The sequence below is a fragment of the Erpetoichthys calabaricus genome, chromosome 3 (assembly GCF_900747795.2).
Source record: "Erpetoichthys calabaricus chromosome 3, fErpCal1.3, whole genome shotgun sequence".
NCBI lineage: Eukaryota > Metazoa > Chordata > Cladistia > Polypteriformes > Polypteridae > Erpetoichthys > Erpetoichthys calabaricus.
In genome coordinates, this window is record NC_041396.2 from 305,672,657 (window position 1) to 305,696,708 (window position 24,052).

The window sequence follows — 24,052 nt, forward strand, 5'->3', positions numbered from 1 at the left end:
GTAATAAACTTAATAAGTTATAGTGTAATGAAAATTGCATAATTAGATCTGAACCACCCAATATAAAAATAACCATATAAACATATGATTTTTACTTTGCGGATTTTCACTTTTCACGGAGGGTTCTGGAACGCAACCCCCGCGATCGAGGAGGGATCACCGTATTTAAAATTTCAACCTGTCTGAGACGGGCAGCACAATTAGTTTAATTAAGACAAGAGAGTGTTGGCTTCCATTTATGTTAAGTTTGGAACTGCTGTTTTTTACTGTGTGTTTAAATCAGGGGTCTCCAACACGTCGCTCGTGGGCTACCGGTAGCTCGCCACCCCATTCCAAGTAGCTGGCCAAAGGGTTAATGAATCCTACATAAAACTTGATTAGTCACATTTGGGGTAGGCGATCTTTCCAGAAAATCAAATTGCGATCCTTTTAACACAAAATCCCAATCCACAATCTGAATTGCAATCTCTCTTTTCAATATGAGAATATTTGGACTCAAACTCATCAAGACCTAAGTAACATTTTATTTTAATTATCAAACAAAGCTGAATTCAATTGTTCACTCGTTCGCTAGCTAAGCGGAGTTAAGGTACACACCTTGAAGCTAACACGTGAGTGAGGAGAGAACCGGCCCTCTGTGTGTTTCTCGGGTTCGCGCAAATAAATCGTTACCACAAGCGAACTATAATAAATAGCGAAACGAGAGAAGCCGCAAAATCAACCGGAATCTTCAAGCAAATTCTAGAAAAAAACCCAATCTACATCCGTTACGTAGTTCTCTCGTAAAAAGTGGACAGACATGCCGACATTGGATTTTGTAAATTACATATTAGTAAACCTTCAAAATAATGAGCAGTTAAAGTCTCTGCAGCATTTCTGGAGCTTAGTAGAGCCTGATAACTAGAAGAATCTGAAAATGTCTGCTCTGTTTGGGTCTCCATATCTCTGAGAGTCTGACATGAATGTCATGAAGTCAAAGTTCAGAACAAGACTGACATTGAAATGACTCCATCAGAGTGAACCTCAGTGGCTCCACTCCACCATACACCTCAGTGCCAGTCATCTGACTAACTAAACAACACGTCACACATGCGACTGGACCTGTGAATAAAGTGACACAGTGACATGTGACAAAATGACAAATGAGTAAGTCAGATCTGTGTATCTGGAATTGCATTGTTTTGACAGTTTTAATTCAATGGTGTGAGATGCACACAGACATACAAAATGCACTTGCAGGTGAACTCAATATTTTTTTGTGATGTTTTAATGCAAAACGTGAGTTGTGGACACCAACATTTTGTAAATGTTCAGGCAACACAAGCGTATTCAGTTTGGTTGGATTGAAATAAGCGGTGAGAAGAAACGTTAGAAAACATGAGGAGCTCTCGGCCATTTTCGTTTTGTAAAAGTAGCTCTCGGCTTAAGGTTGGAGACCCCTGGTCTACAGTATAAAATGACACTTAGGACCCGGTCATCCCCAACGTTGCATTTTTTTTTTTTTTTTGGTGAAAATGCACTTGCAGCAAAGTGATACCTATTCATTATTAGCCGCCCCCCCATGGCTTCACCCACGTAGTACTGAAACAGGACAGTGAGGAGGGCCCCACATCTGACGTCAGGCTTCCCCCGTCCACTCAGCCTGCAGCCTCTCGCTCTCTCGGATTATCATGAATATATCACTTCTGCAAACAAACTAGGATTCTTAACGTGATGAGAGAAGCCGCAAAAATCAACTGGAATGTTCAAGCAAATACTAGAAAAAAAATAAACCAATCTCAATCCGTCAAGTAGTCCTCTCGTGAAAAGACAGACAAATATATGTTGGATTTTATAGTGAGAGATGTTGATTTTGCACTTTGTATCATTAAACTTTTTTTTTTGGAGACCAAGTAACAAACTTAGAGTGGAAATGCCCCCCACCCCGAACTGTCCAACCGGAAACCACGGGAATGCACTAAAGTGGGAGGGGAAAACGTCACAACTCAGAGCTCTTATTGGTCCGAGGGAACGTGAACACAGAAGAAGAGAGAACTTCCCAAACTCGGTTCTGGGGAACCCCTGTGCCTCCAGGTTTCTGTTCACCAGCTTCTGGTTTTAACTGGACTCCTGATCTCATGACGTCAACTGTCATTCCAAGTTTTATGTTTTGGGATCAATACAGAAATTAGAAAAGTAAGTTTCGTAAATAAATAAAATGTGCCAAGCAGTTATATGGGAATAATGTATTTTTTTCTAACAATATTTTCATCTTGACTTTCATTCTTCTTTTCCAGGTGTTCGAATTGTTCAATTAATCCATTACTTACTACTCAATAGGTCTGATGCTAAAGTCGTTGCAGCCTTTGATTATTCCGTGTTGTTTGCCCGACTGTCTGCGCTGCTCATTTTTAATGGTCATTAATAAGATACAATGAAGGCAGGGAAAAAACTGCACAGACAAAGAGCAAAATAGAATGAAAACAGCAAAAGAGAGTTGAGCATTTCAAATTGAGAGCAAAAGCTGAAATACTTCTAAATGTCTTATAAAAATCACATCTGTGAATGGAGAATAAGAGGGGGGAAAAAAATTCCAGCTAATTAAATGAGAGGAGTATAATCAAGTGTGGTCGCTGATTAGGAATAAACGTGCAGCCACGGGGGGGTTCACCCCAGGACTGTGTTTGGGAAGCACGGGAGTATAAGACATCCCGGTTGGTAGGTAGAGTGAAAGGTACTATATCAGAGAGAGACAGACACACTATATGATAGATAGAGTTGGGTCCATAAATATTTGGACAGAGACAACTTTTTTTTCTTTTTTTCTCTGTTTTCGCAGCTTAAGGATGGCTTCTTTCACCTGCATGGAGAGCTCCTTTGACCGCATGTTGTCTGTTCACAGCAAAATCTTCCACATGCAAGCACCACACCTCAAATCAACTCCAGGCCTTTTATCTTTTTATTATAATTGATAAGGACATAACGACAGACTTGAACACACCTGCCCATGAAATAGCCTTGGAGTCAATTGTCCAATTACTTTTGAGCCCCGAAATGAAGGGATTGTGTTAAAAAAATGCTTTAGTTGCCTCACATTTTTATACAGTCGTTTTGTTCACCTCACTGAATTAAAGCTGAAAGTCTGCACTTCAACTGCATCTGAGTTGTTTCATTTCAAATTCATACTGGTGATGTACAGAACCAAAATGAGAAAAAAGTTGTCTCTGTTCAAATAATTATGGACCTAACGATCGATCAATCGATCGATCGATGTGAAAGGCGCTATATAATATATAGAGAGACATATGAAAGGTGCTATATGATCCATCCATCAATCCATTGTCTCCCGCTTATCCGAGGTCGGGTCGCGGGGGCAGCAGCTTGAGCAGAGATGCCCAGACTTCCCTCTCCCCGGCCACTTCTTCTAGCACTTCCGGGAGAATCCCGAGGCGTTCCCAGGCCAGTCGAGAGACATAGTCCCTCCAACGTGTCCTGGGTCTTCCCCAGGGCCTCCTCCCGGTTAGACGTGCCCGGAACACCTCACCAGGGAGGCGTCCAGGAGGCATCCTGATCAGATGCCCGAGCCACCTCATCTGACTCCTCTCGATGCGGAGGAGCAGAGACTCTAATCTGAGCCCCTCCTGGATGACTGAGCTTCTCACCCTATCTTTAAGGGAGAGCCCAGACACCCTGCGGAGGAAACTCATTTCAGCCGCTTGTATTCGCGATCTCGTTCTTTCGGTCACTACCCATAGCTCATGACCATAGGTGAGGGTAGGAACATAGATCGACTGGTAAATTGAGAGCTTCGCCTTGCGGCTCAGCTCCTGTTTCACCACGACAGACCGATGCAGAGCCCTCATCACTGTAGACGCCGCACCGATCCGCCTGTCGATCTCACGCTCCATTCTTCCCTCACTCGTGAACAAGACCCCGAGATACTTGAACTCCTCCACTTGGGGCAGGATCTCGCTACCAACCCTAAGATTTGGAGGTGCTGATTCTCATCCCAGCCGCTTCACACTCAGCTGCAAACCGATCCAGAGAGAGCTGAAGATCACGGCCTGATGAAGCAAACAGGACAACATCATCTGCAAAAAGCAGTGACCCAATCCTGAGCCCACCAAACCGGACCCCCTCAACGCCCTGGCTGCGCCTAGAAATTCTGTCCATAAAAGTTATGAACAGAATCGGTGACAAAGGGCAGCCCTGGCGGAGTCCAACTCTCACTGGAAACGGGTTCGACTTACTGCCGGCAATGCGGACCAAGCTCTGGCACCGATCGTACAGGGACCGAACAGCTCTTATCAAGGGGGCCGGTACCCCATACTCTCGGAGTACCCCCCACAGGATTCCCCGAGGGACACGGTTGAACACCTTTTCCAAGTCCACAAAACACATGTAGACTGGTTGGGCAAACTCCCATGCACCCTCCAGGACCCTGCTAAGGGTATAGAGCTGGTCCACTGTTCCGCGACCAGGACGAAAACCACACTGTTCCTCCTGAATCCGAGGCTCGACTATCCGACGGACCCTCCTCTCCAGGAACCCTGAATAGACTTTTCCAGGGAGGCTGAGGAGTGTGATCCCTCCCTCCGATCCCCCTTCTTAAAGAGGGGGACCACCACCCCGGTCTGCCAATCCAGAGGCACTGTCCCTGATGTCCATGCGATGTTGCAGAGGCGTGTCAACCAAGACAGTCCTACAACATCCAGAGCCTTGAGGAACTCCAGGCGTATCTCATCCACCCCCGGGGCCCTGCCACCAAGGAGTTTTTTGACCACCTCGGTGACCTCAGTCCCAGAGATGGGGGAGCCCACCTCTGAGTCCCTAGGCTCTGCTTCCTCATTGGAAGGCATGTTAATGGGATTGAGGTGGTCTTCGAAGTACTCCCCCCACCGACTCACAACGTCCCGAGTCGAGGTCAGCAGTGCACCATCCCCACCATACACAGTGTTGACACTGCACTGCTTCCCCTTCCTGAGGTGCTATATGATAGATAGATAAAGTCAATATTAGATAGAGAGAGATAGATAGATCAGTCTTAGTGGATGTAAAGTCTCTGCTTTGCCCACAAGAGTCTTTTTTCCCTCCTGATTATTTTGTTAAAATATATTTTTGATCAAACTATTCTAAAAATTCAACTATTTGTTTCTAAAATCATTTTAGGGGAAAACAACATCACAGGATCCTTACCCAGGGTGAGTGAACAACCATAACACAAGAAGCTGGGGGCATGGAGAACGGCTTCAAAATCAAACCAACCATTTATGGCGCTTTCCCATTTTATATTGAAAACAACTTTGAAAAATGCGACGTGTAGGATCACTTCCAGTAAGAAGAAAAAAAAAAAAGGAAATTGCGCTCAGTTTATGGGAACATTAGAAAAATTGATGACAAGCGGACATTCAGCCCTGCAAAGTCTGCCAGATCTATTACTCAAGTGGATTCCACAATCAGTCGAGTTGCAGCATTTAAAGAGTACTATTATTTTTATTTTTTATTTATTTATTTATTTTTTATTTATTTTTTTTTACAAGGTGTGCATGCTCTGCAGTTACTTAAAGTCGGAAAGTCCGATTTTTGCAATTAGGTAGTTGCCCTCAGTAATCATGATGGTTGATGGAGGGTGACGATTTGTTGAATGTTGATCAGCATATGCAGGTACGAACATTGATGTGGGACCATATAAACCATCAAGTCGTGTTCAATTAAAGCAGGTAAACCCATCATAAAATTGGACTCCATTTTCCACATACTATGTACTGAGAAGAAAACAAAAATCTCGTCTTTCTCGTATACTCAGATATGGGGATGGATAATTGAGGAGTAAACCGCAAGACAAGGATTCTATTTTTACATTATGGACATTGAAGAACCCTCAACAACAAATCAAATCAATAAAACATTGAACGATTTATTAAAAACTTCAAGTTGAATACATCAGACTCTACAGCTGCATGAATAAAAGGTCAAGTACCACTTCCAGTTTGCGGAACTAGCCCAAAAGTTGATAGAAATCTGCGTTTTGTACCCAATACAGTCGACCTCTGATATACGACCGGCCTGACATGCGAACAACTTGATTTACGACCAACATCTTGCGTTATGACCCGAATGTGGTCACGTGTATCCGCTTGTGCGATTGTAAACAAACAGCCGAGAGCGTTCGTAAGCGTCAGTCGGAGCCCAGATACGTGTGTTTGTGGACGTAATTTCAGTCAGTGCAGTGATTTATATAATTTTTTTCGATAATTGCTAAGGAAGGAACAGAAGGTAACGCAGGTAAAGAAAGCGATCACAATTAAAACGAAGAAGGAAATTGTGCGGAAATATGAGAGGGGTGTCCGTGTGACCGATCTCGCTAATACAGTGGTGTGAAAAACTATTTGCCCCCTTCCTGATTTCTTATTCTTTTGCATGTTTGTCACACAAAATGTTTCTGATCATCAAACACATTTAACCATTAGTCAAATATAACACAAGTAAACACAAAATGCAGTTTTTAAATGATGGTTTTTATTATTTAGGGAGAAAAAAAATCCAAACCTACATGGCCCTGTGTGAAAAAGTAATTGCCCCCTGAACCTAATAACTGGTTGGGCCACCCTTAGCAGCAATAACTGCAATCAAGCGTTTGCAATAACTTGCAATGAGTCTTTTACAGCGCTCTGGAGGAATTTTGGCCCACTCATCTTTGCAAAATTGTTGTAATTCAGCTTTATTTGAGGGTTTTCTAGCATGAACCGCCTTTTTAAGGTCATGCCATAGCATCTCAATTGGATTCAGGTCAGGACTTTGACTAGGCCACTCCAAAGTCTTCATTTTGTTTTTCTTCAGCCATTCAGAGGTGGATTTGCTGGTGTGTTTTGGGTCATTGTCCTGTTGCAGCACCCAAGATCGCTTCAGCTTGAGTTGACGAACAGATGGCCGGACATTCTCCTTCAGGATTTTTTGGTAGACAGTAGAATTCATGGTTCCATCTATCACAGCAAGCCTTCCAGGTCCTGAAGCAGCAAAACAACCCCAGACCATCACACTACCACCACCATATTTTACTGTTGGTATGATGTTCTTTTTCTGAAATGCTGTGTTCCTTTTACGCCAGATGTAACGGGACATTTGCCTTCCAAAAAGTTCAACTTTTGACTCATCAGTCCACAAGGTATTTTCCCAAAAGTCTTGGCAATCATTGAGATGTTTCTTAGCAAAATTGAGACGAGCCCTAATGTTCTTTTTGCTTAACAGTGGTTTGCGTCTTGGAAATCTGCCATGCAGGCCGTTTTTGCTCAGTCTCTTTCTTATGGTGGAGTCGTGAACACTGACCTTAATTGAGGCAAGTGAGGCCTGCAGTTCTTTAGACGTTGTCCTGGGGTCTTTTGTGACCTCTCGGATGAGTCGTCTCTGCGCTCTTGGGGTAATTTTGGTCGGCCGGCCACTCCTGGGAAGGTTCACCACTGTTCCATGTTTTTGCCATTTGTGGATAATGGCTCTCACTGTGGTTCGCTGGAGTCCCAAAGCTTTAGAAATGGCTTTATAACCTTTACCAGACTGATAGATCTCAATTACTTCTGTTCTCATTTGTTCCTGAATTTCTTTGGATCTTGGCATGATGTCTAGCTTTTGAGGTGCTTTTGGTCTACTCTGTGTCAGGCAGCTCCTATTTAAGTGATTTCTTGATTGAAACAGGTGTGGCAGTAATCAGGCCTGGGGGTGGCTACGGAAATTGAACTCAGGTGTGATACACCACAGTTAGGTTATTTTTTAACAAGGGGGCAATTACTTTTTCACACAGGGCCATGTAGGTTTGGATTTTTTTTCTCCCTAAATAATAAAAACCATCATTTAAAAACTGCATTTTGTGTTTACTTGTGTTATATTTGACTAATGGTTAAATGTGTTTGATGATCAGAAACATTTTGTGTGACAAACATGCAAAAGAATAAGAAATCAGGAAGGGGGCAAATAGTTTTTCACACCACTGTATGTACAGCATGTCGAAATCCAACATCTCTGACAATTCTACAAAGAAAAGATTTGTATAAGGAGGCTCCTTCCAAACAATAACTACCTTCCATTTCATTCTCCTCCTCCCTTCCAGCAGCTCAAAGATGTCAACTTAAATGGTGAGTACAGTATGAAATTGTTGTTTCTGGTAGGCTAGGCACTTTTTATAACTTTTTGGTTAGTAAATTAGAAAAATTATTGGTGTTTTTGGTAAATTATGCACATTATACAACCCTTTTTTATTATGAAAAGGTTAAGTAAGTGTTGCTGTGGGAGGTTCGGAACGTATTATGGGTATTTCCATTATTTCTTATGGGAAAAATAGTCTTGACTTACAACCAACTTGAGTTACAACCAGCCCTCGCGAACGAATTGAGTTAACAAGTCAAGGGTCCACTGTACTTGTATGCAGAACTTGGTTGACCGAAGTGAAGGAGTACTCAAGTTATCATGTTCATACACACACACAGAATTCCAAAAATGGTATTTTCAGACTCAGGGAGGTGTAAAACATCGAGATTCATCAAAATCGAGGTCAGATTTTTAGACAATTCCAATACTTTCCCCATACTTCGTATACAAAAAAGTAACAAGGGAGAAGTAAAATCAAGTAGCTAGCGCAGTACCAAAGACCAGGAGTGCTGATCAATGGTCACACAGAGGCGCCCGTGACAGGAAACCTCATTCTGGGACTCACAGCCATGGGAAGGTGGATGGTGGACGTCCAGTCCAACTGGGCAGACGTGGTGCAATGAGGCATTAATGACACAGCACGTGGAGTATCGTGTGCCCTTCGGGCTGCCATGTCACAAGACGGATGTGATGGCACCTGATGCTGTGCCACTTAAGAACATGTCCGACTCTGACAGGCATAGAGAATTGAACCTGCTTAGTCTTGGGCAGAAGAGACACCACCCCCCCCCCCCCCCGTGTGGTTGACCCAATGCAGACCTTCAACCCTGCTAAAGTGGAGGCAGCAGAGTATCCGTGGATTGCAAACTTAAGGGCACTTGTGGAAATTAAAAGGGAAAATGAATTGAGGTCTGAAGCAAGGAAGCACAAACATGGAGGAGAGGCCGGGACGGCTTAGCGAGTAGCCAAAGACGCTTGCCCGACAGACTGTACGGTCTCCTCCAGTTTGTCAAACATTTTAGAATTTGTTTTCTTACGGGAGCCTGTGTGCTTCCTAATGCATTAAGTGATTTGACGACGATGTCTCCCATTAAAATGGATTGAACACGTCATGCCGCTTTTTCCACTATTTTATCATTTAAGCGTAATCCGACAATCTGGTGTGTCACTCCAATCACCGGTCTGCCGGCACAGATGGTGACAAAGTCCATTTAAGTGAACGCATGGTTTTGCGGGGCTTTTCCCAGTCCGCAATCCTCCAATGTAAAAAAAAAAAAAAAAAAAAAACAGCCTGGAAAACTGATCCGCCAGAGCATTGGAGGGGTTTTCATGTCGCATACCTCTCCGACTAAATCAAAGAGACGAGGCTTTGCGAGAAGGAAAAAGGTGCCAAGATCAAGTTCAAGAACGCGGCCCAACCCCCTCCCGATGTTTTTCCCCCAAGCACGTTTTTTTTTTTTTTTTGTTTCCTTTTCTCGACACCCAGACGCTTCATTTACAACCAAACACAAAAAAAAAAACAAAACAAATGTGAAAAGGCCGCCACGTACCCCCAGACAGCATTGTTGTGCAAATCAGAGGCACAAAAGATAGAGAGGCAAAAAGGCGAAGAACCTGTCAGGCTGAGCCCTGCTCTGGGAATGTGATACGGCCATTTACGAGCAGAGCAGAGGCTGAGCACCGTCAGGTCAAAAGAGGGAAAAGAAAGGAAATCGATACAGCAGCTCCCCCGGCGCACTGCAGGGAATGCGGCCCCCCACAAACGACACAGACAGCAGGTGGAGAGTGTGCACTTGGACATGGGAGCCTCGTGTTTACAGGCCGTAATCTCCCAGTGACCTACATCCACCCCCCACCTTAGAAAAGCTAGCAGTAGTAGACGACCCGGACAGGAATACTGGCACCGCTGGCATTCAAGGCTTCTGACCCGTGAACAACAGAGGGGGCGTCTTGTGTCACTGAAGCCCCCATATGGGCGTTTTCTAAAAAGAAACACAAAACGATCCCGTCTGAAACTTACCAAAGGCGTGTAAAATATGCATCTGCTGTCCCAAGTCCGCCTTTCTATGTTAGAGACACAAACGTGTCATACGGGCACAGGAATAAAATAAAAACAAAAATGTCTGGGAAAGGATTGAGTGAAAGGCAGTAGATAGACAGATAGAGATAGACAGACAGTGAAAGGCACTAGATAGATAGATAGATAGATAGATAGAGATAGACAGATAGAGATAGACAGAGTGAAAGGCACTAGATAGATAGATAGATAGATAGATAGAGATAGACAGATAGAGATAGACAGAGTGAAAGGCACTAGATAGATAGATAGAGATAGACAGACAGTGAAAGGCACTAGATAAATAGATAGATATAGACAGACAGTGAAAGGCACTAGATAAATAGATAGAGATAGACAGATAGAGATAGACAGAGTGAAAGGCACTAGATAGATAGACAGAGATAGACAGAGAGGGAAAGGCACTAGACAGACAGACAGACAGACAGACAGACAGACAGACAGACAGACAGACAGATAGATAGATAGATAGGATAGATGAGTGAAAGGCAGTAGATAGATAGATAGAGATATTTAAACGAAATTACCGATTTACTGCGGTGGGTTGGCACCCTGCCCAGGATTGGTTCCCTACCTTGTGCCCTGTGTTGGCTGGGATTGGCTCCAGCAGACCCCCCGTGACCCTGTGTTCGGGTTCAGCGGGTTGGAAAATGGATGGATGGATAGATAAATAGATAGATAGACAGATAGATAGATTTATCTGTAACATGTAACATACTACTTCAATGCATTTCATCAAAGTGATATCAAGTATACAGTTGTGCTTGAAAGTTTGTGAACCCTTTAGAATTTTCTAGATTTGTGCATCAATATGACCTAAAACCTCATCAGATTTTCACTCAAGTTCTAAAAGTAGATAAAGAGAAACCAGTTAAACAAATGAGACAAAAATATTATACTTGGTCATTTATTTATTAAGGAAAATGATCAAATATTCCATATTTGTGAGTGGCAAAAGTATGTGAACCTCTAGGATTAGCAGTTAATTTGAAGGTGAAATTCAAGTCAATGGGATGACAATCAGGTGTGAGTGGGCACCCTGAGTTTTGATCTATCAAAGTCTGCTCTTCACAACACATCTTTGTGGAAGTGTATCATGGCACAAACAAAGGAGATTTCTGAGGACCTCACAAACAGAGTTGTCGATGCTCATCAGGCTGGAAAAGGTTACAAAACCATCTCTAAAGAATTTGGACTCCAGCAATCCACAGTCAGACAGATTGTGTACAAATGGAGGAAATTCAAGACCATTGTTACCCTCCCCAGGAGTGGTCGACCCACAAAGATCACTCCAAGAGCAAGGTGTGTAATAGTCGACGAGGTCACAAAGGACCCCAGGGTAACTTCTAAGCAACTGGAGGCCTCTCTCACATTGGCTAATGTTCATGTTCATGAGTCCACCATCAGGAGAACACTCGAAAACAATGGTGGGCATGGCAGAGTGGCAAGGAGAAAGCCACTGCTCTCCAAAAAAAGACATTGCTGCTCGTCTGCAGTTTGCTAAAGATCACGTGGACAAACCAGAAGGCTACTGGAAGAAGGTTTTGTGGACGGCTGAGACCAAAACAAAACTTTTTTGGTTTAAATGAAAAGCGCTGTTTGGAGAAAGGAAAACACTGCATTCCAGCATAAGAACCTTATCCCATCTGTGAAACATGGTGGTGGTGGTATCATGGTTTGGGCCTGTTTTGCTGCATCTGGGCCAGGACGGCTTGTCTTCATTGATGGAACAATGAATTGTGAATTATATCAGAGAATTCAAAAGGAAAATGTCAGGACATCTGTCCATGAACTGAATCTCAAGAGAAGGTGGGTCATGCAGCAAGACAACAACCCTAGGTACACAAGTCATTCTACCAAAGAATGGTTTTAGGAATGGCCAAGTCAATCGAAATGTTGTGGAAGGACCTGAAGGGAGCAGTTCATGTGAGGAAACCCACCAACATCCCAGAGTTGAAGCTGTTCTGTATGGAGGAATGGGCTCAAATTCAGGGCTGATCAGCAGTTACCAGAAACGTTTAGTTGCAGTTATTGCTGCAATGGGGGGGTCACACCAGATACTGAAAGCAAAGGTTCACATACTTTTGCCACTCACCAATATGGAATATTCGATCATTTTCCTTAATAAATAAATGACCAAGTATAATATTTTTGTCTCATTTGTTTAACTGGTTTCTCTTTATCTACTTTTAGAACTTGAGTGAAAATCTGATGAGGTTTTAGGTCATATTGATGCAGAAATCTAGAAAATTCTAAAGGGTTCACAAACTTTCATGAACAATTGTACATACATCAGGCACAGGAATACAATAAAAACAAAAATAGGACCCGAGTTCAGGGACAGATGAAAACAGGGGTCTCAGCACGGTCAAGGTAAGCTTAACTGCAAAAGAGCCCCCCGACGTCCATCTGTGAACGCGTCACGCAAGACAGAAGGATAAAATGAGAAACACGTGAAAAGTCCTTCCTGCAAAAAAAATGGGAGCGCACTGCAAAGAGAAGAGATTTGGATCCGGTGGGGCGCACGCATTCAGGGGCTGCCGAACGTCACCATTCACACATACGCACACCAGCTCATAATCAGGCGGCCAACTCGACCATACCGTATGCAGGAGTATGGAGTGACAGCTTGCATTAACAAGTGGCGCTTCAAACGACGCAGCGGTTTTAGGGTGAGATGCTCGAGTCCCACAAAGACCCCAATAGATCAACAAAAACGAGATCGCCGAGTAAGTGGCAAGACCAGACAGGCCACACCGACAGGGAGTTGGTCTCCATAAAACACACACACTGACACACCACAGTACTGCGTGTGCTTGAAATCAGAGAAACCCCACCATGTAAAGAGCCGTCAGCCGATACGCCTCACGTGACAGGACTCTTCAGACACACAAGGCAAGCAAAGGCCACTAAAAACACAGGGGGGAAAAAGGACCAAGAAATCCTACCCTTTACTCCGCAAAGACTCCAAACAAAGAAGAATGCTGCCGCTCTCTCTATCTGTCGGGTTAGGCCACATGCATGACCAGGCTTCCAAATCAGAGGATAAAGCGACAGAAAACAAATCAAGAGTGGCCGCCGCAGTCCATCCTTCAACCCTTACAATGTCGGTCAGTCAGCGCCCAACCAAATCGTCTGCTCTTCACATGAGAATATCCTTATTTGTTCTCAAAATGTGCAAAATTAACTTAAGGTGCAACTGTACCTGTAAAGTGTAAAATGTTTGACAAACTGGAGGAGACCATTCAGTCTGTCGGGCAAGCGTCTTTGGCTACTCGCTAAGCCGTCCTGGCCTCTCCTCCATGTTTGTGCTTCCTTGCTTCAGACCTCAATTCATTTTCCCTTTCTGTACTTTAGTTTGAAACTTAAATTTATTATATTTACATGATTACTTTTATACGTGCTCTTAGTGTAACATGTCCCTTGTCTGTTGTTAAGTTGTAACAGAAGTTAACTTCCTTCGGGATCAATAAAGTTTTCTGATTCTGAACCAGAGTCACGGGCGGTCAGCTGGAGCCAATCCCAGCCAGCACAGGGCACAAGGCAGGAACAAACCCCGGGCAGGGTGCCAGCCCACCACAGATTTTTAAGGTGTAACTGGAATCTGAAATAAGTTTTCAAAAAATCTGCATAAGATAATAAAATAATTCTCATTTAGTGATATTATACTGGTGAGACAATGATGGCCACTTGAATTAAGCTGACAAATCTCAAATTCAACATGTAGTAGGCATGTGACTATCCAATATTTGCATAAAGACCCGCCCCTTTTGTTGCATTGCGGTCTAGCGGATCCCCACAACTTTGGAAACAATCCATCCATCCATTATCCAACCAGTTATAGCCTAACTACACGGTCACGGGGGTCTGCTGGAGCCAATCCCAGCCAACATAGGGCACAAGGCAGGAAACAAACCCTGGGCAGGGTGCCAGCCCACCGCACGGTACACACACACACACCCCAACCACAATTTAGGGTCGCCAATGCACACCTAATCTGCACGTTTTTGGACTGTGGGAGGAAACCCATGCAGACATGGGGCCCTTACAATGTCTCCGGGTCAAATAGGACCCATTTTTATATGTTTGGAATCTAATTGAAAGAACAATCACACTTCACGCCTTTTCTACATTTCCTCAAATTAAATGTTCATTTTGAAAAAGATGAAAATACCCCAATCTGTACAGCTTTTAAAAAAAAAAAACAAAAAAAAAACTTTTAACCGATTATTTCTGGGGCAGCACAGTGCCGCAGTGGGTAGCGCTGCTGCCTTGCAGTTAGGAAACCCGGGTTCGCTTCACGGGTCCTCCCTGCGTGGAGTTTGCATGTTCTCCCCGTGTCTGCGTGGGTTTCTTCCCACAGTCCAAAGACATGCAGGCTAGGTGCACTGGCAATCCTATAGGGTGGTCCAGATCTAATTATGCAATCTTCATTACGCTATAACTTAAGTTTTTATTACATCAAAAATCACCTGAAAAATCCCGGACCATCGAGAATTGTGCGAACTTACGACATGAAGAATCGTCTTCGTGCCGAACTGGAATCGTCCCAGCTTAAATCAAAGTCATCCAGATGATCTGGATCTGCATAATTAGATCTGGACCACCCTGTACATTGTCCCTAGTGTGTGCTGGCACCCTGCCCAGGGATTTGTTTCCTGCCTTGCGCCCTGTTTTGGCCGGGATTGGCTCCAGCAGACCCCACGTGACACTGTAGTTAGGATATAGCGGGTTGGATAATGGATGGATGGATTGTTTCCAAAGTTGTGGGGTCCGCTAGACCACAATGCAACAAAAGGGGTGGGTCTTTATGCAAATATTGGATAGTCACGTGCCTACATTGTGTTAAATTTGAGATTAGTCAGCTTAATTCAAGTGGCCATCATATTATACTGGTGAGACAATCAATAAATGAGAATTATATTTTATTATCTTAAGCAGAGTTTTTGAAAACTTTTCAGATGCCAGTTACACCTTAAAAATCTGTGGTGGGCTGGCGCCCTGCCCGGGGTTTGTTCCTGCCTTGTGCTGGCTGGGATTGGCTCCAGCTGACCCCCGTGACCCTGTGTTAGGCTTAAGCAAGGCCCTTAACCTGCAATTGCTGAGTGCTTTGAGTAGTGAGAAAAGTGCTATATAAATGCAAAGAATTATTATTATTATTAGGATACAGCGGGTTGGATAATAACTGACTGACTGGCTGTTTATTTCTGGTCAATTTTTGGGCCACCATGGACTTTCATTAATTTTTTTTCCCCCACACTGCATTTAGGGAAGTGTGTTTGAAAGCCATCAAAACTTCAGAAAAACGTCATCTATTCAGTTTAGAATTGTGAAGCGTTATACTAAACCACCCTTCTTCTTTTGGCTGCTCCCCGTCAGGGGTTGCCACAGCGGATCCTCTTTTTCCATATATGCTAAAACAACCTCATTTTACAAAAAGCAACAACAACATTTATTTCTATAGCACATTTTCATACAAAAAATTGTAGCTCTAAGTGCTTTACATGATGAAGAAAGAGAAAAAAAAATGACAAATAATTAAAATAAGGGAACACATAATTATTTGTCATATACACATGACAACACGCAGTGAAATGCATCTTTTTCGCATACCCCTTAGGGTCAGAGCGCAGGGTCAGCCATTGTACTGCGCCCCTGGAGCAATTACAGGTTAAGGGTCCTGCTCAAGAGTAGCATCTCTTTTTGGCAGCGACGGGGATTCGAACCGGCAACCTTCGGGATGCCAGCGCAGACCCTTAGCCTCAGAGCCGCCACCACTCCACCCTAATTAACACCGAGTAAAAATAAGGTCCAATAAAGTTTCCCAAATGTAACTCTCCTGTACAGCCGCTACACATTCCGAACGCGGCAAATTCAGGATACCGTGGACTTTACAAGTAATACTCCAGAGCACTTCACAACCCATTTAAAAAATAAACACAAAATGCAAGATTTTTCAAGTCAGACATAGATAGATAGATATTAATTTTAGTATAGTAGGCAGGATAGATACTTTGTTAATCCCAAGGGGAAATTCACATACTCCAGCAGCAGCATACTGATAAAGACAATATTAAACAGTGATAATAATGCCGATAACAATGCAGGTATAACAGACAATAACTTTGTATAATGTTAACGTTTACACCCCCGGTGGAATGGAATTAAACAGTCGCATAGTGTGATGGAGGAACGATCTCCTCAGTGTGTCAGTGGAGCAGGACGGTACCAGCAGTCTGTCGCTGACGCTGCTCCTCTGTCTGGAGATGATCCTGTTCAATGGATGCAGTGGATTCTCCATGATTGACAGGAGTCTGCTCAGCGCCCGTCGCTCCACCACAGATGTCAAACTGTCCAGCTCCATGCCAACAATAGAGCCTGCCTTCCTCACCAGTTTGTCCAGGCGTGAGGCGTCCCTCTTCTTAATGCTGCCTCCCCAGCACACCACCGCGTAGAAGAGGGCGCTCGCCACAACCGTCTGATAGAACATCTGCAGCATCTTATTACAGATGTTGAAAGACATCGAAAAGTAGTCATTTAAAATAAACTTTACAAAAAGTAAAGAGAAGTTCTCAAAATGTCACATTTGTCACGACATTTGTTTTTTTTTTTTTTTTTTTTTTTTAAAAACACTGCCACGCCATATGGGTCCATTTTGACCCTAACATACTTTTATGTTTCTTAAGCTTCTGTAAAAGCTAAATTTCCCATTGGGATAAATATTATTATTATTATTATAATACATTTTATTTATATAGCGCCTTTCCCATGCTGAAGGCACTTCACGGAGTTTAAGATAGAACAGCAGGGTATACAGTATATAGCATTGTACTAAACCAGATAAATAAAATATAAGAAGATTAAGACAGTAAATTCAGAGAAAAGCCTACCAGACACCATAACTGATGGTCTCGCAGGTTACATGAGCATCTTGACATCGAGGTAAACTGAGAGAAGGGTAAGAACTAAACGCCGCCCTGAACAGATGAGTTTTCAGTTGTTTTTTTAAAAGAATTCATGGAGTCAGCTGACCCGATTAATTTCGGTAGGTCATTCCAGAGTCTGGGCGCTATACAGCTGAAGGCCCTGCTGTCACCCATGGAGTGTAGATTAGTGTGGGGCACAACAAGATGGCCAGAATCAGAGGACCTTGCCAGAATATAAGTAGTATCCATCTACTCTAGTGGAGTTTACTCTCCGTTTCGTCAACTTTCTCTTTACATTCTACAGTTACTAGGGTGTCGTACCGTGTTAGCCATTTTGGATATAGTGAAAATGACACCTTGAATTGGCAAACTAAAAGGATTACAATATGCAAGCTTTCAAGGCCCCTTCTTCAGGCAAAATGGTGTCATTTTACTTAACTTCTCTTTACATGTAACGGAACACCGCCTCTCCGGATCAGACACCCCTGGCACCTAACGCCCTGGTCCTTTGTATTTGTAGTCCAGGCGGCCAAGCTTAGCTGATGTGAACTGAAGTCAGTCATTATCCAACCCGCTATATCCTAACATTGGGTGACAGGGGTCTACTGGAGTCAATCCCAGCCAACACAGGGCACGAGGCAGGAACAAATCCCGGGCAGGGCGCCAAAGTCCAGGCGTCAAATACTGTACTGAAACCAAAATCAGTCAAGTCAGTCAAACAAACTGCGATAATGGTTCAAACGGTCGTCTTCTTTAGTATCGTCATTCCTACATCCCGAAAGATGTGCTCGTCCGACACCCGGTGTTTTGTAGTAATGGCCAAGTAAAATGGGAAAGGCGCTATATCAATAAAATGTATTATTATTATTAAAAAAATGAACATGGAGAATGAAGATAAAGTAATGTTTATGCGATGCACCAGTGTTTCGCAAGTCCAGTTCTACTTGGCCCCCTGTGACTGCCGATTTTAAAAATAAACACTCCTGAATGTCATCTATTCTAAAAACTTCAAGTCCATCACTACTTACAAGTTAAGATTGTCAAAACAACATAAATTAGGTTTGGGGTGAAACGCCAGACATCAAGGGCACCTAAAAAACATTCAGTCAGCACTTGAAGACGTTATGAGGGTTAAACACAAAAAGTGAAGAAAGTAGGAACCAGGGGTGTCTTAACGCACGGGCATGCTGGGCAGTTGTGTATGTTGGGACTTGCCGTCAATAAATACTGTACTATACTAAACTAGAAAATGTGTGTTATTGTGTTACAAGTTACATTCACCTCTGATTTGGTGTCACGGTCGCCTCTGCCACCTCACGGGCCTGTATGTGCACAGATGTGACGCACGACATCACGTAAAAGCGTAGATGTTAACATCACTTCAACTCAATTCTCTGCAAAGAAATTTTGCGAATGGCTGTGTTGAACACTTGATTCGTAATAAATAATTCATACGGTGCAATTTCCATCTGTATGGTTTACCAATTGAGTATCATTTATATGTTGAAATTGTTGTGTTTTTCCAAGGTATTGTTCAAACGTTTGTGTTGATTAATCTTTGCTGTGCTGCATGTTTTTACATGTTGCTGAAAGTACCAATACAACAAATACATGTTTTAAACTTTATCGACCATTTACTTTGTTATTCCCGTGAGTGTTCGTGTAGGTAGGGGCCTTATAATGCTGTTATGTCGGCCCTGGTGGGTACGTGTATAGTTTTATTTACATGGCCGAGCCGTACACACAAAGGGTGCCAAGCCATCACTAACACCTCGCCGGTGTGGAGTCGCCAATCAACCTGGCCACAGTGTGTAAAGATTCCATAAGATCTGGGACACAACACACCAGCCAGGACTCACCAGGCGAGCAGCGCCTGTCAACAGGTACCCGACAGCGCAAGAACATACCTGTACGAAATCACACCCAGACGGCGGTGCCATACGTGACGCAAGGCACACAGAAGCGCGATTACAACACTACAGTCGCCGCTACTGGCACCGGACAACCGGTCAAACGTGCCGTGAACCGGCAAGATGGCAGAAAAAGGGGAAACAAACACACACACACTAATACAGGTAGGGAAACACATACTGTACACCGACACGGAGAATGGAGGCGAATTACCGAAGGCCCGCCGCATTGTCACTCTCGTAGAACACGGCCCTCCAAACTGTGCAAGTTCCATGTGCCACTCATAAACATGAGGGATGGTGACTGGTACTCGGGGCAGGGTGAAGGCCTCCAACTGCTGCCCAGCTTGCCGTCACGGTGGGGGGAACCACAGTCCCAACTCGTCCAAGCGGGCCGCCCCTACCGCGAAGCCATATAAACACAAGCCTCCGAAGCGCATCTTTCTTGAGTCGGCGAGCTCCCGGCCCTACCTCGGCCTCACTTAGCCTTGCATTCCGACGTACGGCATACACAAGAACAAAAGAAACACTTACCGACACAGCTTTGGAGCACAAACGCCAACAGAAATAACACGGCACTCGTTTGCCAGGTGGCCATGTTTGCGTGCTGCCCATCTCTCTGCATAGAGAAGCAGAAAATGAGCTGCCTGGGAGCCGCACGGGCTGCGGCGACTTGCGACGGGGGTGGGGCTTAAGGCAGAAATGGGCGGGCGCAGGTCTGTGAGTAAGAACAGCCCCGTTAACGTCACGTGGGTGTTTGGTTGGCGCATGCGCGCTACAATTCGCCCGTCTGCTTCGCACTTTTGAGTAATGGCACCTGTGACGGGGCGCCGTCTCTCCGGATCGGGCACACCTGGCACCTAACGCCTTGGTCCTTCGTACTCGTAGACCAGGCGACCAACTTTGTTGATGTGAACTGAAGACTAGGCGTCGAATACTGTACTGAAACCGAAATCAGTCAGTCGGTCAAAATAAGCCGCGGTAAGTTTCAAGCGGTCGTCCACTTCCTAAATGCCGAAAGACGTGCGCGTCCGACACCCAGTTTTTTTGCGCCACGTGTTTTGCAATAATGGACAAGTAAAAGAAATGAACATGGAGAACGAAGATAAAGAAATGTTTATGATATGCACTAGCGTTTTCGCAAGTCCAGTTGGCCCCCTGCGGCTGCAGATTTTTGTGCTAACCAGTTTCTCAATTAGTCAAGAAAAGCCAAGCAAAATGACACCTTTTATTGGCTAACTAGAAAGATTACAATATGCAAGCTTTCGAGGCAACTCAGGCCCCTTCTTCAGGTAAGATGTAATTAATTAATTAATCAATTAGTCAAGAATATACTTCAAACTGGTAAATATTGGTATATAACTATTTAAAGAATTGTTGACATAAAGAATCATATACAGTATAATGTAAAGAACATTAATTTTAAAGCTAATAAGAAGGCAGACAAGCAAAAAACAGGTGTTGGATTAAATGATCCCATCGTTTAATTAGCTGAGCCTCGTCTTTTATTTTGCTTTTAGAAAACTGAGATTTACACTTAAAGGAAATTAAGGTAAACCTGTTTTTTTTTTTGGTCTCTTTAAATTGATTGTTTGCTTTCTTAATTGTATCTGAATATTGTCAGTTAATAATGAGCCTAGCAGACGCCATCGCCCATAACTCAAAGGAGCAGCTACTTCAGTGTTACCCAGGGCTGTTTTAACGACATCATAGGCCCCCGGGGCAAACTAGTGTGCTGGGACCCCTGTTTTGAAAAGCGAAACAGAAACGTACGTGGGCATCAGAAACATCGTGGGCATTGTGCCCACACGTTACCTACTTGTCTGCTTATTCTTAGGAAGTAATTGTCTAAATTCATGGTGAATAACTTAGGTCCTGGCCGTGGGTTTTGGCTTAATTCAGACACCAATCCTTATAAATAAAAGACCTGAGGGGTATTTTTCGTACGTGGATTACTCGTTTAACCAGATGTAATTGTTTATGATTTGGCCTGATTCTGGATCTGTCGGTTTTTCGAAACTCTTGCTAGAAGTTTTGTCCTAGCAGGACATCCAAATCCTCAAACCTGCTCGATGTAAACAAGGATTAGCTCACACACTTACTCAGTGTCCGTGCATGGAATTCATTTAGTCATGACTTTGACGTTCATGAATGAGCAACCAATTTATATCGGTGCGCAAATTATAAGAAGAGAATTTCATACAGAGAGGGGTTTGTGCGATTGGCAAGATCCTTTATTGCTCCTGGAGGAAATTCTTTTTGAAAGATACCGCTTTAGCTGAGGGGGAATATTGTACCTCAAAGATTTATTAGCACCTTATATTCGAAGTGAAACTCGGCGAAGTTGGGCTCTCACAACCACACAGACAGTATGCATTGCTTTGAGGTTTTTTACAAGCGCCACTTTTTTTATATACTATAGGCAATGCAGAAAATCAAACTAAAAGTGCAGTTTGCCAGGCAATTCGTAAAGTCTGTTTGGCTCTGAAATATTTCCTTCAGGTTTTCATTGTGTTTCCTGGACACCTGCGTGTGCAGACAATAAAAGAGGCGTTTCATGCCATTGGGTGTTTTTGCCTGTGTATTACCTACCTGCAGAGTCCCATAAAGAATCACAATCAGCCTAACATTCTCATTACCAGGATTTCCAAATGTGATTGGGGCACATGGGACTGATCAGAGTGGAGTTTGATCAAATATTATTTGGAAAGTGTACCTCTCCTCCTGATGAATAATCAGACACAGTGTCTTCATCAACTATTTGACCTTTGTCAATATCTCGTTGGTGAGACACAAGTTCTAAGGATATGACATTCCCTGCAACTGACCCAACAAAAAAAAAGAGGGCTACAGTATATGGAACATACCTGTGGCACACATTGAGGACAAATATATGTAATGACCATCCTTTACCTGAAATGAAGTGACCACTGTGTCCTGCCACTGGTTCTGAAGAGGAGCTTCCCCCTGGAATGCCCTCAAACAGGGCGATGGGCATTTTGCTGGAGAGCCAACTCTTCTGCAGGGGTTAGGTCTGGACCTCGTGGACCTCCACCTGTTTTTTGCTTGTCTGCCTTCTTATTATCTTTAAAATTAATGTTCTTTACATTATATATGATTCTTTATGTCAACAATTCTTTAAATAGTTATATACCAATATTTACCAGTTTGAAGTATATTCTTGTACTTCACTTTAACCTGATCCCATGTTCTCCTTGTGCTCACGTTTGATCTGGAATTATGCCATCTATATATATAATTCACTAAGCCAGAAGACAAGTAGCCAACCATGGAAAGCACGCCGGAAGGGGCATGGATTCACTAAGCCGCCGACAAGTAAGACACCCATGGCGCACGCAGAAAGGAGCCACGCCCACCAACTCTAAGACCATTGGATGCGACGACAACTCACAGAGCCACGCCCACCAACTCGGACGCAACGACACAGAAAAAACGTCGTCATTTATATTTGTCTGTCGTAGAGGCCACATGCACCTCCGAGCCACGTTGACTGTTCATAGAGGCATGTTTCTCGTGGAGGTGAATCGCCTTATGCAGCGTGTAAAGCGGTTTGCGAGGAGTATCCCATGGGATCCTTAAAACAATCCTTTACAACGGAGGTTAAAACACAATGAAGTAAGCAGTCTTTAAAAACCAATACGCCCTGTGCGTCTGTTTCATTAGCGTCTCATCTGCTTCATCCAATGGTCTTAAAGTTGGTGGCCGGGGCTCCGTGAGTTGCTCTTGCACATGGCACATGACCAGGGGGTGTGTAAGCTTAGAGAACGAGGGTGGAGGGGGGAGGACCAGGTAAGAACAGGCATGTTTGTCACGGAACTGAATCGCTGAATGACCGTGCGACGACGAAAACTGGCCGACAAATTAAACGCGTGTGCATTGTACTTACTGAAAGCAGCGTTACAGATTTTGCAAATGTTCATTTTTTTCCCTCCTTTTAGACAACTGTGTCTTTCCGGAAGTGTTCAGCAATCAATATATTATTTCTGCAGCGTTTGCCTGCAGGACCATGTGCAGCGTGAGAGAGAGCGAGAGCGTGTGACACACACACACATACAGGCACGCTGGACACATAGGAATAATAATACTTCGTTACATTGATATAGCGGTGTTCTCAGTATTCAAAGCGCTATCCACACAGGAAGGAACCGGGAAGCGAACACACAATCTTCCAGAGTCTCCTTACTGCAAAGCAGCAACACTACTACAGCCCCACAAGGCAGTTACAAAATACACGGGGCTCGAATTTGTTTTCACTTCTCTAGATAGCATTGTTGCAATTTTACTTTTCTTGGTGGCTTATTACATTACTGATGTTTCACATGTTCATTGTTTCCCCTGTGCTTAAAAGACATTAAAAAAGTGTTTCTCAACTGTGACTACAAGTACTGACAACTGTGTCATTCAGGAAGTGGTCACCCATCAATACATAATTATGCGGCGTATGCTACGCCGCGGGTTAGCTAGTATTAAATAATAATTAATCTGACACATAGGAAATGAAACGCTGCATTCAGTAAGTACAATGCACACTACTTAGCGTTTAATTTGTCGGCCACTTTTTGCCAGCCGTCTTTTCTGGTTTGGGCTGCTATTGCAGTGTTAACCCTTGTGCATATTAAATCTTGAAATTCTTCATGTCCTTCGAATAAAAGGTCTTGCGCCGCTTGTGTGAAAAAAAATGCGCCCGTTCTTTCGTCATTTTGTTACAGCCTATCAAAGACTTGCTGATCATGTTTTCTAGACTTAATATATATGGGTTTTTTACTCAGCGCGGGCGCGCGCATTCATCTCGTATTGATTAGATCCAGCTCGACTAATCTACTACACGGCTGCGTTTGAAAAACCGACCTATCCCGGATGAGTGTCACCGGCATTAACTTATCCAAGATGGGGCACCTGATCTCGGATGATTTAAGCGACGTATGGAAAATACCCCCCTGATTTAATTTCTCGATTTGGTAATGTTTTAACTCTACAATGTCAGGTCATTCGTATACCCT

At 43.6% G+C, this 24,052-nt stretch overlaps 1 protein-coding gene across 1 annotated transcript in view; it reads right to left on the bottom strand.

The window, feature by feature from the left end:
• LOC114649178 (activin receptor type-1B-like) overlaps positions 1–19,716 on the bottom strand; it is a 98,310-nt gene extending 78,594 nt beyond the window's left edge. Inside the window, exon 1 of the mRNA XM_028798647.2 lies at positions 19,566–19,716. Within this exon, the coding sequence (XP_028654480.1) occupies positions 19,566–19,656 (91 nt within the window). The 5' untranslated portion in view covers positions 19,657–19,716. The remainder of the gene's footprint in view (positions 1–19,565) is intronic.
• Positions 19,717–24,052: the final 4,336 nt, after the last annotated feature.